Source organism: Nyctibius grandis, chromosome 3, assembly GCF_013368605.1.
Source record: "Nyctibius grandis isolate bNycGra1 chromosome 3, bNycGra1.pri, whole genome shotgun sequence".
Lineage (NCBI taxonomy): Eukaryota > Metazoa > Chordata > Aves > Nyctibiiformes > Nyctibiidae > Nyctibius > Nyctibius grandis.
The window spans coordinates 86,887,835-86,903,595 of NC_090660.1; the positions used below are offsets into that span (position 1 = coordinate 86,887,835).

General features: G+C 39.1%; 1 protein-coding gene across 3 annotated transcripts in view; it reads left to right on the top strand.

The window, feature by feature from the left end:
• The first annotated feature begins 2,004 nt into the window (after window positions 1-2,004).
• Window positions 2,005-15,761, top strand: part of TAF2 (TATA-box binding protein associated factor 2) — a 68,091-nt gene continuing 54,334 nt past the window's right edge. The window contains exons 1-5 of one of the 3 annotated variants that reach the window (XM_068396525.1): window positions 2,005-2,531; window positions 2,657-2,793; window positions 4,298-4,352; window positions 5,166-5,326; window positions 14,832-14,950. In XM_068396525.1, coding sequence (XP_068252626.1) covers window positions 2,741-2,793; window positions 4,298-4,352; window positions 5,166-5,326; window positions 14,832-14,950 — 388 coding nt within the window. In that variant the 5' untranslated portion in view covers window positions 2,005-2,531; window positions 2,657-2,740. Of the gene's footprint in view, window positions 2,794-4,297; window positions 4,353-5,165; window positions 5,327-14,831; window positions 14,951-15,761 lie in introns of all 3 variants that reach the window. The other 2 variants (XM_068396526.1, XM_068396527.1) reach the window with 2 other exon arrangements.

The following is a 15,761-nucleotide window of genomic DNA, read 5'->3' on the forward strand; positions in this document are numbered from 1 at the left end:
GAAATTGTGCCTTGAAAACTGAGGGTGGAATATGATTCTGTGTAGAGCAATGAAACAGGATATTTTTATTATATTGTCATAAAGCGGAGTGCCTGAAATTGAAGTTTTGTAGGATTGTTTCCATTTGTCAGTGAACCAGAGTTTAGTATTAGACATTTTTCAGATTTTTTTTTTAAACTTAGCAATTGTAGGGTTTTTTATAGAAAAAGTATTTGCTGCATCAAACTCAGATGTAAGGTATGAAAAACTTTGGAATTGCTAGCATGCTAAATGTAGGGTGAGTGGAGAGAGGAAAGAAACTCTAAATCAAATTTAACGGTTAAGATTAATGTGTGCATCCTGGGAATTTTGTTATAGATAAAAAGCTGAATAAAAACTACTTCCTGAGCTCTGCTTATTCTTGCCTGCTGATGCAAGATCAGTTCCCTGTGCTCCATGTTTCTGAAGTGTATAAGCATGGTGTCTGACATGGTTGTGTAGAGACTCAGCTGGCTTCTAACGGCTCTCTGCTGGGAAGAGCTGCTTGGTTCACTGTCTGGTTTCAGCAGCTGTGGTCCTTTTAATAGCACCAGAAGGTTCCCTCTCAGGGAGATCGATGGTAACATGAATGGCAAAGCCTTGGAAAAAGTTCCATTGCATTATAGAAGGTTCCTTAGTTGAAATACAAAAGACAATTCATAGTCTTGTAATCTGGGATACAACAGTGTCTATTTAATTGGGTTTTGTTTGTGAAACAAGTAAGAATTTAAGTATTACATGCATAGAGCTGTATCATAATATTGAAGTAATGATTCAGGTTTATCTAAATATTTTTTGCATGTGTAATTATTCTGCATGTTCACATTGCTTCTGATCAGACATTCGAAATGCTGCTTTCTAGATTTCAAGAACTGCTGATGCCGAAAGGGCTAACTCCATTAGCTGCTTTGACGCATGCGTTTATTTTAACTTAAAATAGATTAATCAAAATGCTTATAATAGAACAAATTTTAGTTATGAAGAACTTTGTATTGTGTCCTCCTGGTACTGTAACTAAAGATGCTCCACAGCACACTCGGGGCCAGAGGCAAGAGGTCATTGGATCCAGTCTCATTTTGTGGCTCTTGCCATGTTTCTAGCAGCATTGTTAAGTGAAGACTGGTATGTTTTAGTATCCTCCTGTGAGTCTGTGTTGGGTGTGCCCTTGAGTCCAGCCCCTAAATAAGTTCAGGTGTACTTAGTTGGTGCATTCAAGCAAATTTAAGCGTTTGTCAGTCACTGGAGCTTTACTAACCTAACCCAGGTAGCAAAACGCTCACGTGTCAGTAATGGGCACAGCTGGAGACCTGCCTGAAGGCCCCAGGGAGTTTAGCAGCAGCAGCTGCGCATGTTACTATCCCCTTTGCAGCAGCCCCACGCTGCCCCAGCTCGTTGGCCGCAGCGGCACGGACACGCTCGAGGTGGCAGCCTGCCGCGGCCTGTGAGGCCTGAGCTGCGGCCTAGGCCGGCACGCGGGCAGCCCCCGCCCACAGGGGAGACGACAGCTAAGGGCACTATTACAAGTGAAATAAACCCCAGCCTCTAAGCCCGACCCAAACGGTTATTTCACGAACTACCCGAGGTTTTCAGACCGAGGGGCGGGAGGGGAGGAGCCGGCTCCCCCGCGCACGGAGGGACGGAGGCGGCCCCACGGCACCGCCGCCACCTTCCCGCCGCCCTGAGGCCCCGCCCCCATCATAGGCACGGCCTGCGCATGCGCGACTCGCGGCATCTGTGCCCCGCGCCTGCCTGCCGGAGGCCCGCAGGGCGCATGCGCACGAGGACATGACCCGGCACCGTAAACGTCCTCTGGATTATTTTATAGGGTTTTTTTTTCTTCTTTATTTTTGCCTATGGCCGCCTCTGACATCGGTGCACCTTCTGAAAAACAAAATTCCAAAAAACTTTCCATCCTTAAAGAAATAAAGCTCCGTTAAGCGGGCCGTGACCTTTCAACTGCCGGGGTCAAAGGTTACTAACAAAATGGCGGCCGCTGCTGAGGGGGAGCGCGCTGGCGGGGTGCGACGGGCGTCCTGCTGAGTGCGAGCCCCGCGCGGCCCGGAGAGCCCGCGCCGTGCCGCTGGGCCGCCCCTGCCCTATATGCCGGCCGGCCCCAGTCGGCTGCCCCGGGCGAGAACGAGCCGCGGGAGCCCCCAGCCCAGCCGCCGCCCGGAGCAGCGCCTGCCTCCGCAGCGACGATAAGGCCGGGCCGCGGGGGGTTCTGTGGCGCCGCCTGCGCTCCCCCCTCCTGGCCCACTCACACCTCCCGGCACCGCCTCTCCCACCTGTCAGCGGAGCGGGCTGCCCTCGCCGGCTGTCCTAGGGGCGGGGACCCCTCGGCCGTGCCTGCCCAGCCGCCCCGGCCGCGGCCTTCCTGATTCAGTCGCTCCCACCTCCACTGACCGTCGAGCCGGTTAATTTACGTGGCTTCTGCTGAAAGGCAACACGCAGCGCCTCTGAACTGGTATTGTACCCCCAGTGGAGAGAGGGGTTGTGCGCTGCACTCATAAAAGGTTATGTGGAAAGAGTGAATGTTGTTTGTGTTATAACTATGGTGCTTATTCGAGCTGAAGATGCCTGACTGTTGGGAGTCTCAGATCCACTGGGGAGATGAGTGATCAAATACTATCTGACACAGGGAAAAATCCAAGGACCTGTCAGCGAGGATGATGTTGATGCCAGTCTGACGGTCAGCAGTGTGTGTTTAGTGCTGCTGTTCAGGATGAATAGGAAGAAAGGAGACAAAGGATTTGAGAGCCCAAGACCATATAAATTATAAGTATCCATTTTTTTTTAAGTTGCTATACTTGAGACCAATGCACATTTGAAACAGACCACAGGCTGATCAGTAATTATTTACCTGAGATGGCTGGAACTGTTGCTTATGGTGTAGCTTGCACTCAGAAAATGTGTGTTGTAGGTGTATGTTTTATTGTGTAAATGGACTCATGGACAGTGAGTCTGTTAGCGATGCAGTCTCACCTTATAAAGACATTTACACTGTGCTCTCCAAACGTTGGAGATCTCTCCGCACAGTATCAGCTAAATACAGACTGTTCTACCATGTTTCATTCTCAGGGCTGTGTCAAACCCTTTTGACTTAAGGGCTTTTTTATATATTAAAAAAGCTTGCATTTGTGGCAAGCAGCTTTGTGAAGCAAATTGTCTTTTTACACGTTCATTATTTTGCTTGTAACCAGCTGTAAAGCAGTTGGTTGTGGATTTCAGTGGGTCTTTATGTATTTCTGTTTATACCTCCTTGATTTCTTGATGAATCTGTGACACATGTATTTCTAGATAGAATCACTCTTGTTGTCATATACATTTTAATGTGTAGGTAGTGTTTGAATGCATCATTGGATACTAGATGTTATCGTTCTCTTCTAGGAATTTCTATTGAACTTGCTCAACTGAAGCAAAGTCACTTTTTAATGCACAGGGTACATGAGTTTGGGCATATAATGTGTGATGTGGCATAAAAGTTGAATTATTATAAGGTTGTATCTTGAGTTGAGAATAGCACAACTGTAAAGTGTGGTGAAGATGCCGCCTACTACAGAAAAAATGTAGAAATAACTTCTGAATTTAAAAAAAGTTGGAATTATTATTTTTTTCTTCCTTTTTTTAAATCAGAGTTTTATTTACCAGGAGTTCTAATACATCATTCAAAATTTAAGCAAATGCATTTGACTTGTTTAAAATACCTATCTTGATTGACATATAATCCTTTTATAAAATAACAAATTCTTATGACATACTAATTGTAAAAGCACCTGCAGTATCTTCTTTCATGTATAGTACCTGCTTACATAAATTATGTGGGAGCATCAGCTCACCAGGTAAATTTTCCACAGGTCTGAGTGTAAGTATTACAGGTGCATACCATTTCTAATACTGCACATCACTAAAGTGTTAGAACTTGATTCTATGCCATTAGTAATACTATATTTTTACATACTATTGTGTGATGTTCAAAAGTGATGTTATCTTCCTGTGTTACTAGTAATATTCGTACTGGTATGGTACTATACTTTGATTTTATTGGAACTTTTCTGACCTCGACTGCAACTTCTGTTCATTATTTGGTTTGGACCATGTAAGAAATTTAGACCATCATGAATTCTGCTTACGTAAATATATGCTATATGCCGTATTTATCTATATGTACATACATCCTGTATGAGCTCTCTTTTTTAAAAAAAAAATGGGTTAAAATATTATTTTAAATGCTGGCATTAGTGCAAAACCTTACTTTAAATTATTATTTTTTTTCCAGCACAACTCACCAGGTAGTTTGTATCAACAACATAAATTTTCAGAGAAAATCTGTTGTAGTAAGTATTTTTTAATGTGAAAGTAGAAGTTGAAAGTCTGGGTTTTCTTCATGCTTTTAGAGGAAACAACTGCACACACAAGTTAATTATGTTCTTCAGCTTCTTTATATTTTATATTTTCTAATCTGATGCCTCTCGTAAGTCTGTCATTCCTTGAGATGTGTCAAATAAAATACCTTCTAACTGTGAACACTTCAGTCTCTCTAAGGAAAAGCCTTCTAAAAGTGTCAATGCACTGTAGATAATATTATAAAGCAATCTGCAATTCAAAATTGACCTTCAACACAGTGTTAGCTGGTGCGTTAGGGATAGGGTTATAGAGTTTTCTAGCTTATATGTGGGTTTGCTGGGGCTTTGAAGAGACTTTCACAATTTCAGGCCTGAAGTCATTGAGGCTTTTTGTGAATTTAGATATCTACCTAAATGGATTCTGCTAAGGGTTGAAAAATCATTATCTCAAGCTCAGATACCAAAACCTAAAACACAGTGATTAAAAACATAGTGATGCCAGTAACTTGAAATCTGGTCAATACAGGCAGATAATTTCCAGTAAAACAAGGATGATTGTCATCCACTTTGAAGTTTTTGTTTTGTTTTATTTCACAGCTGGGAAAACTGACCTGTTAAATGATATGAAAGAAAATGTATTCTAGACATCTAAAAGTGCAATCCAATTTCCTTTTTAAATAAAAAAATAACATTTTTTTACCTATGATTTTCTTTTGAAAGGCATTAATAAGAATTTTCTTTGTATATCTCTATTTTGTGAGTTGGTAAAGATTTTACAAAAGCTTTTGATTTGTGTTTTCATAGGGTTATGTGGAACTGACAATATTTCCCACAGTTGCAAATCTGAATAGAATCAAACTGAACAGTAAACAATGCCGGATTTACAGAGTAAGAGTCAACGATTTAGAAGCAGCTTTCATCTATAATGATCCAACGCTGGAGGTTTGTCACCACGAGTCAAAGCAGTAAGTGATGGGTTTAAAACTCTGCAGGTGTAGTGTCTTCTGTTGCTGTTAAGCATGGCCTATTTTATTTTACTGGCAAGTTTTACCTGGTCATTTCCTAATGGTAACGTAAGTTTCAGACAGAAACAGTTAACTTTTGGTATGGTGGCTTAATTTTGGGAAAGTATTTTGGCAATAATTTTCACTCATGCTATTGTTTAGAATTTCTTTTACTAACTATTGTTTTGTAAAAGTATCAGAAACTTTAAAAAAAGTACCTTATGGGGAAAAAAGTGGTGGATGCCAGTAGTGTTCTGTCCTTCTCATGTGTTTTTTCCCTGGTAGGAAGATACCTTTGGCTAAAATGTTCTGTCTTTGATGGACTTCAGGTTTATCTGTGCCCAACTTTTATGCTCATTTATTTAAAGAAAATTTGGTTACATTATTGTGGCAATAGCATTTTGTTTATATTGTTGCAGAGAACATCTTACAGTGGTGCAACTACGTTCATATGAGAGTTCCACATGAGAGGATTGCCCTTAGTTTTGGGTTTTCTGGGGTGTTGGGGAATTTCTTTTTTGTTTGTTCTTTACTCCAGCTTAGTTGGCTAAATCCATTTGGTTGCATCAGTATAATATTATGTAGACCAAAACTATTATGTTCTGATAATTTGTCCTGCAAAAATTGTCCCGATTTTTATGATGTTATCAGATTGGATGATCATTTTTGTTCGTCCTATTTTTAAAACTAAGAATATTCATATTGATCAAAGTTCTTGGGGATATTTCCCATTTTCCTAATAAGATTATGTAAGATTTGTTTCTGATTTTAGTAAGTATTTCTAGATAGCCTTATATATAATTAGCTTATTACTTTGAAACAATTAATAGGAATAAGGCATATCATGTGACTGTATCAGGTTAACTATTGGGCTACTAAATTAAGATGCTTATTACTGTCGTTCAGCTATTTGTTGTGTCCCTGTGGACAGTGATTGCTCTGAGAGATTTGCTAGCTGAAAAGATGGAGGGGGGCTTAGTAAGAGCTTCAGAGGTGATATCACCTTGATTAACTCATATAGCTGATGAAGGCAGATGGGAAGTAGCTAGACTTATTCTGAAGCAAACTGCAGAGGGTTCATACAGTCCTGCTGGTTACATTTGTGAGAATAGTGGCATTCTCAAATGATTTAGCTAGATCTGTAAGAGGTTGTCTACCCATTACCTTAATGACTAGAGCCTTTGAGATGTTTCTTAGCCCATCTCAGTTTTCAGGTTAAACCTGACTTAACTTCTCTGACTATTGTCTGAAAACTAGAGTATTAAAGAGAACTTCTCTTGTTCGGTTACTGAGATTCAAGTGCTACTTTTTATCTTAAGTTATGCATTGTTGGATTTGAACTGTTTGTTTATGACAGGCACTCTATATTCTTTTATTCATCGCTTATGCAAGAGTTTCCATAATTCAGTTTGCAAATACAATGATCATTTATATAGGATGCTGAATTGGATGTCAGAGTTCTGAAATTTTGTTTGAGTCCTGACACTGAACCACTCGAGTCTATTGATTCCGTAATTCCTGTCTGTTTTTTGACTTGATTTTTTTGTTGTTGTTGCCATTGCTCAGTAAGTCAAAAATTCAGAATCCTCATGGGGGGAATTCTAATTGTTCTGAAGAGCCAGAAAGCAAACCTTTTGGTCTTTTCTAAGGAATCAAACTTTCATTATTTATTAGGATCATAGATTAGGGTCTGAGTCCTAGAATGTTATCTAAACTCACTTTGAAATTTGAAAGGAAAAGTTTCAAATTTGTTCACCAACTGATACTGAAGAGCAAGTTTAAAAACATGTAGCTTCCCACACGTTTTGGGGAAATGATACAGGAAGAGACTTTGGTAAAAATCTCATACTTGTTTGGTGTTTAGTAAGAGAAGCACCACAGAATCACAGAATGGTTGGGGTTGGAAGGAACCTCTGGGGATCATCTAGTCCAACCCCCTGCCAAAGCAGGTTCCCCTAGAGCATGTTGCACAGGGTCTTGTCCAGGCGGGTTTTGAGTAACTCCAGAGAAGGAGACTCCACAGCCTCCCTGGGCAGTCTGTTCCAGTGCTCTGTCACCCTCACCGTAAAGAAGTTTTTCCTCATATGGAGATGGAACTCCCATGTTTCAGTTTGTGCCCATTGCCCCTTGTCCTGTCGCTGAGCACCACTGAGAAGAGTCTGGCCCCATCTTCTTGACACCCGCCCCTAAGATACTTGTAGGTATTGATAAGATCCCCTCTCAGTCTTCTCTTCTCCAGGCTAAACAGGCCGAGCTCCCTCAGCCTCTTCTCATAAGGGAGATGCTCCAGTCCTCTAATCGTCTTTGTAGCCCTCCACTGGACTCTTCTCCAGTAGCTCCTTACCTTTCTTGAACTGGGGGGCCCAGAACTGCACACAGTACTCCAGGTGTGGCCTCACTAGGGCAGTGTAGAGGGGGAGGATAACCTCCCTCGACCTGCTGGACACGCTGTTCCTAATGCACCCCAGGACACCATTGGCCTTCTTGGCCCCAAGGGCACATTGTTGGCTCATGGTGAACTTCTTGTCCACCAGAACTCCCAGGTCCTTCTCTGCAGAGCTGCTTTCCAGCAGGTCGACCCCAACCTGTACTGGTGCATGGGGTTATTCCTCCCTAGGTACATGGGCAAATGTTTCACTAAGTATTCTCTTTTGATTTTATGGAACCTTACATTCATGTTTTCACACCTTCTTTTGGGGGCTTGGTTGAATTTACAGTTTGCTGAATTGTTAAAGAAATTCTAATGAAAGTGCTATATATGTTTAACAGAGGCTGATACAAAATCACAGATTCCTTTAGGTTGGAAAGAACCTATTGAGATAACCTAGTTCAACTCCCTTGCTCAAGCAGGGTCAGCTAGAGCAGGTTGCACAGGGCTGCGTCCAGTTGGGTTTTGAGTATCTCCAAGGATGGAAACTCTTCAGTCTCTCTTGGCAACCTGCTCCGGTGTTTGATGACCTTCACAGTAGAAAAGCATTTTCTTGTATTCAGGTGGAATTTCATGTGTTTTAACTTGTGTCCACTGACAGGACCAGAGGCAGTGGGCACAAACTGAAACACAGCAGGTTCCCTCTGAACATCAGGAAACACTTTTTTACTGTAAAGGTGACTGAGCACTCGGACACTTTGCCCATAGAGGTTGTGGAGTCTCCATCCTTGGAGATATTCAAAAGCTGTCTGGACATGGTCCTGGGCAACCAACTCTAGGTGTCCCTGCTTGAGCAGAAGGGTTGGACCAAAGGACCTCTGGAGGTCCCATCCAACCTCAACCCTTCTGCGATTCTGTAATAACTGAATCCTGAATAACCTCTGGAAGATGCGAAAAAGGAGCAGCACTTAAAATGATCAGAGGGAGCACTCCATTATGTTGAGAAAGGGATCAGGAGAGAGAAAACTATAATTTTGTGGAGAAAGTGAGTTTCTTTGTTTAGAGTCCTGGTGCTATAGTGGAACATCATCCTTTTTTTCATATTATTCTGTTTAAGAGCAGTGAATGAAATTGAGGACAATGCATGCAAAGTGAAATCCTGTTTCACACAGGGCTGCAGTAGCCTGTGGTTTTCATTGCTGCAGGTTTTCACATTGCTATTCAAACTTAATAGAAAGTCTCTGGATTTCATAGCTTCTGTGTTATTCATAGTTACGAAAGACAGACATCACCAAATATTCTTAACAAAAACCTAGTGTGCCTTTCTTCTTTATCTCAGAAGTCAAAGGCTAACATGGATTACAAAGTATTACATGAGATGTGTATTTTTTCCATTTAAATACCTGGTATCAAGCATGATGGTAGCTAAGTTTTGATTAAATACAGCATCTCTGCTCTTAAGGCAGGATTACAAGCAGAAATGCTAGAAATCTAAAAACTCTAGAATTAATACCTCAAGAAAAAATTCGTAAGTGGGTTTCCCCTGCCCTTGTTTACAAAGAACTGCTTCTAGAACCGGTCGTGGTTTGCAGTAGTCTTTATATCTAATCAGTCCTTGCTCTGCTGGTTCTCTCTTCCAAATTCTTGTTTGTTATGGCAGATTTAGTGATGATGTCCTTTGTACCCTTGCAGCTGAACTAGGTGTATCAATTATTCTGAACGGGACACAGATTAGTCATCAGGTTTTGTTTCTAGTGTTACAGGGATCGTTACCTTTTGCATGGTTTTCTTTAGTAGTCTATTGAACTAGTAAATGTGAAATTAAGATGGTTCTTGGCAAACTGTTTATTTAAAATAAGTTGTTTTATATCTTTACTCTTTCCTGTGGTGTTTAGCAAATAAAAAATTAGTTCAAGTTTTAAGGTTTTGTATACAAAAATTTTATCGGTTTTGATAATGCTTTTGTTTTTCTTAAATGTTGATTTCTAAAAGAATACATAAAGTATGTAGAAAAAGTTGTTAATTTCATGGACTCTTTCCTACCTTTTTTATCAAAGTTAAAATATTTTAAAGAATTTTTACTCCCTTAGCAACAAAATTCAACTGAAAATGGAAAATTCTGTATTTAAAGCCACTGTAATTATTTCTTTGTGAAGACTTACTACAGCATCCATGACTTGAGAGGTTATGTTTGCTGATATGAGGTGAAGGTCAAGTGAAGTAGTTAATTGTTTCTTATTTATGTTGTGCAAATTTTGGCATGCAAGAAAACGTAGTTAAAAAAGAGACTTGAGAAAGTCAAGATCAAAGAGAGCTTTATCTGTGAAATACAAGCAGCACAGCTGAAATTGTTTCTGTCTCACCGTGATGTCCTCTGCTACTTCTTGGGTGACATCTTCTGTCAGATCAGCTCTTTGTGTTCTGAATTTGGACATTCAACTTGTTTTCAATTCAAGTAATACTTCTGGATTTTGTCATCTATTGATGAAGACATCATTGACATGTGGTCTCTGTCATTTCACATTTCAGTGTCGCAGAAGGTGGAACAATTTTTTTTTGTCTTGTATATTGTCACTTCTGCTGAGTGACAAAAAACTCTTCAATAAAAAGGTAATTAAAAATTGATGCATTTTGTAGGAAATGTTAGAAATCTTTAGTTAAGGCATTAAATGTATTTTCAGCTTTGATGCCATTGCCAGTTTATCCATCAGTCCCAAACCATAATTTCAGGTAACAGCTGAAAGAATTTTTAAAGTTTTATCTAGAAATAAATTTGGTCTTCCATCTTGTAATTTCCTCTTGAGTCTTCAGGACATCATAACTTTCTCATATCAGAATAGATGGATGAACTTGTGTAACGCAGTCACTTCCTCCCTGACTGAGCAAACATCTGAACAGTGCTGTAAGGTATAAAACAATTCACATAGTTTCACCATGTGTACACAAGGTGGCAGAGAATCCCATTTTGCTCATACTTTTAAGGTAGAGTTTGAAATCTTGCGAAGACTGCAAATAGCGTTGGGGAATGTCTGTGTCTTGTCTTAGGGCTGTTGTTGTTGAGTGTTACAGCCACCTCTGTCCTCCTCATCTTCCCTCTTTTCCTTGTAAATTGTTGCTTTCTCGATTCTGTCAATATAAGGGAAGTGGGATTTATTTTTCTGGGCTATGGTATGCAGAAATCCCATGGTGCGTATTCTGACTACTGAGACAACTGCTTGTATCTCAGCCCCTTTTATGTTAAAACGGGCAAAGGAGATCTCTGTTTTCTTAATCCTATGGGTAGGATTGTAAACTGTTAAATAGCCTCAGCAAAAGTTAGGAGTTTTGATGCAGTGGTTTGAGCTGTACTAAGTGAAGTTTGTGATGATCCTGCTGTGATCTGTTTATGTGCTTCACATGTTTGTGTGCTAACTATGGTGCAGGGCAGGGTTGAGAACCTATTGCATTTTATTATTACTTCTGTGTAAAGGAAGATACGTTTTTGTACAGTTAGCTAACATGCACATAATGCTTTCCTGTGCATAGGTACCCTATTCAGTGTAATTTTAACCTTTGACAATGCCTACCTGTTCATTCACTAATTCAGCTTTTTTTTTTTTTTTTAACTTGAAGCCTGTGGTTTTTACAGATTAAAAATATGAAGATGTTCTGATATTCTCCAGCTTCACTGTTGCTTTAGTTACAAGCAGCAGTAAGCTGTGAGAGAAGCACCGTGGTAGCCTTCAGGGCGTGTCTTGCAATATTCTTTCTTCTGAGAAGTCAGTGATCAAGCCTTTAGCCTATGCACAAAATAGAAAAATTACTGGTGGACTGAACGTGTGTTGTTTTGCTGCAATGAATAGCCTTCATTTCCACTGGTATGATGCTTATCTAGTTGTAAGTAGGTATAATAGATAGAACAGAAATAAACAGCGGTGTAGAGAGCTTTTGAAGAAAGAGATGGCGAAGCCTTTAACCTTGAGCAAGAATGAAAATTAGGTTTTTCAGTGTGCCAAAGATTCAGATCGTTGCCTTATGAATAAATGACTGGTATGTGTACATGTTTTATATATATAAAAATATGCGATATCATAATTTTGGGATTGGACTCCAAAACTAAGTGCTAATTGTAGCTGGGAGGTGAAGTAGAATAGTAAATGAATTACAGGTAATGGAGGGTAGTGAATTACATGTGGATCAAAGAACTTATTTTGCTAAGTTGATGTTAAATACTGTAGGAAGAAAGTGGTTTATAGACTATACGTTTGGGCTGTGTAACAGTTAAGCAGCACTGCTGCAGCTAGTAGTGAGAGATGCTATGGAAAATTGACATGGAGGTGTTGGAATCAATGAGTAGCTTTGAAAAATAAGTCTCTACTGGATCGCTTATTTCTAGTCAGTTGACAAGCATGCACTTGGGCTGCAATTAAGTGTTTTAGGTGAATTCTGCTAATAAAATGTGTCTCTGCCAGGAAGAAACATGAATGCATATTGCTTTTTCATTGTCAATATACACTTAGCATTAGGAAAATTTATCTTTGTTTCTTGGGCTGTAACTTTTGGCCCATACTTGTTTTTGTTAAAATGGCCATATCCACTTTATTGGGAATAGTTTAACCTATGAAAAAATTAATCTGTGGTACTAACCCTTTAATGGATTCCTTTTACAATGCATCACCTATTTGCATTGGAACACTTCACAAAAACAGAAATATTAGAATAGACTGTTTTCCATAAAATGTTAAGCCCTGTGGAGTCTACCTTTCTTGCTATAAAATCATAGCCTTTTCCTGTCTATGAAGGTAATGATGTTTAAATGTAACCACAAGCTCATCATGATCCTCAAACTTGCAACAACTTCTCACTGATGTGTTGGAAAGGGATCCCCTATCAGTAATTTTGAATTTTCAGAACCAGTTCAGATTAAAATGAAAAACTTTGAGACTTTACAAACAGAATGTTACTGTTGTTTCTGTTGCTAATTTCTTTAATTACTAAGACAGCTTTTAGTCATGCAATCGTTTTTTTAAAGAGAGCTTTTCCACTGGTATTTGCTTGCCTTCCTAGGATGCCATTTGAAGACAACTTAAAGCAACATTGGTTGGGGTGGTTATCATCCCATTGACAGTCTCCCATGCCTCAGTAGTAGCACTTCTTTGACCCCTCAGTGTGTCACATCAGGGAGCTAAACCAACTGAAAGCTGTCTCAAAAAAAAAAAAGGACCTTTTTTTTTTTCTTCCCATTTGGCATTGCAGGGTCAGATAACAGTAGTCTCCTTAGTGAGGGAGTAGGAATGTTTGGCTGTGACTAGGAGACAGCACATCAGCTGGAGTTGAACTTGGTTTGAATTGTTCTGGAACCATAGCCGAAGTTATAGTATATTTCAGTGTACAAATTCAAACTTGTGCTTTTAAAACTTGTTGGCATTATGTCCTATCTTTAGGTACACTTCAGCTATGAAAAAGGAAAAATGATTATGTATTAAAACTTGGGATTTGGGTGTTTCTGTGCTCATATGCTCCCATTTACTATTCATGTCCTATTTTCAGAAGCTTCCAAGCAAAGTAGATGAGTTTACTGCTCCTGACATTCTCAGTCTTCATAGTGGTGCCAGGGAATTTGTGTGCTGTTATTGCCAAAGGTCAAGAACTGCATGAAAGTATGTTCTCAATATATTTCAGTGTTTTAGCAGAGTTTTTTAGATGTGGAAGACTAGGAGTATAAGCATGTGCTTGACATACCTAGACTTATAGGATGATTGTGGCATGGTTAATTACCCTTCATTCTTCCAAGTTAGGTACTGTAATTTGGGTTGAATGCTGTTTTCTGTGTGGGTGGTGAATAGGGAATGGTTAGATGAACATAAAATCCTCAAATGAGATCATGTCTGCTTTGTGTGGACTTCAGATTCCATGGAAGAGTGGAGTCCACAGCCAAAACTTAATTTACTCCATTGTGGTGCAGTAACACTGCAGGTAGCTTTATGCTTGATTGCGGCTCTGCCCCCACAGTGGTTGGATTCATCAGTGGTACACACCTAAATGCTCGAAATTCTGGAAAAAAAAGGTGATCAGTAATTCAAGCACTTTCTCTTCAGGTATCGAATTGTGCAAGGTTTTGAAGAACTCTGTGTGCTAGTGGATTAGAATTAAGAAAGGTGTTGCTTCCATGTTTTACAGAGTTTAAAAATCCATTTTGAAAAAGTATAAAAGCTGTAGTGTAAAGATGCAAAACCAAGGTTATTTTTGAACTTGACTGGTCAGTCCTCCAGTATCTGAACATAATCGCATTAAATAATAAGAAGATACTGTAACAGCAGACACATGTGTGTTCCTGCACGTTTCAGTAGAAAACAGTTCATCTAAGCCATAACTGAAGTAATGCTATTACTTTGGAATGAAATGTGCAGTCAATTAGTAGCTAATATATAGTAGCTTGAACAGCTCAAACCTGATTAGAAAAAATTGTGTCTGTATCCTAAATAAATGAATGATGGTAACATTTACAAAAAATTGTTTCTAGGGACTAAAAAGTATAATACATATTTCTGTGGTTTATTGTATTAAAGCCAGAACTCTAGCATCTAGTATTTTATGTGATATTTAAAAGAGCATAAAATAAAACTATTCCTATCCATCAAGCTAAGAGGGGGAAAAATACCATTGCCAAACTAAAATCTTACTACGTTTGGAAAAGCAACGTAAAAGCAAAACTGCAATATTTGAGGAGGCAGATCTTCAAGACATATCTTTAGAATAAACATACAAACTTAATCCAAAATTTTCCAAAACAAGAATTTTTAATTGCTATTCCAATAAGCATAAATATTACTCTTCCTGGGAATTAAAGAGAATTGAGCATTTCTTATTTAATTTACTGGGGATTATTACTGCTTAAGTCTTTTTGATTGTGGATCACTTCTATAAGAGCATAGTTTTAAATCCTGGTTTTTGAAATCTAATCTTTACTCCTCCTTTTCCCCTTCACTCCTTTAAAAACAGAACAAAATACTTGTTTGAACATGCACCATGAAATTCAGTATAGAAATCTTGTAACTTCAGAAGTTGTTTTTTTTAGTTCATCATGTACTTTAAGAATTAACTGGGTATTTCTGACAGGAGGAATCTCAACTATTTTTCCAATGCCTATGCTGCCGCAGTCAGTGCTGTGGACCCAGATGCTGGGAATGGAGAACTCTGCATTAAGGTTCCCTCGGAGCTGTGGAAACATGTTGATGGTAAAGTAAAGAGACCATACTGAAAACTTAAATTAAGATGCAATAAAGTTGTTAGCTACAAGTTTGCATAGGAAGATAGTAGATTTAAATAAATAGAAATAGCATTACATTGTGAATTGGTGGTTACTGTTTCCCTTTTCTTCACCTATGTCTTTCCAGCTGAAGTCTGAAAAATACCTGCACACTTCTTGGTAATATGGAGAACTGGTTGCAAGGTTTCTCAACAGCCTTTACAAACAAACTCTTGGGTGGTCATGAGCCCAGAAGTATACATAAGGATGTGGGTGTAATGGAGTATTTTGGGTGCTAAATTACAACTATTTGAAGCTGCTTACAATATACATGAGATAACAGAGAAAAGAATTTACAAGGATATGCTTGTGTATGTGTTGTTTAAAAGGCTATATTAATTTTTTTCCCATCTCACTTTGAAGAATGGTTGGTTTAAAACCAATCTGATAGTGAAAAGTAGACTACTTTATAAGCTGGTACTCTAGATGCTGAAACAAGTAATTTTTTTAATAAATTACTGTCCAACATTGATTATTTTCTTACATGGATTTTATTAGTTTCTTGTAGTGGTTTTCTTACACGGTTTTATTAGTTTTTCCTGTGGATTTCTGAGACCTGCGAGACAAAAACCCAACTGTATCATGATACTGACTCACACAGTGTTGTCAGATACGCCTTAATGGGAAGGACACTTTTGTTTATTTTAATTTTTGCTTAAGTTCCTGTTGTGTTACTTGCAAGCCCAGAAGGGAAAAAATTCAAACAGGTATAATTTTTCTTTTCAAAGTTTGAATGCCAA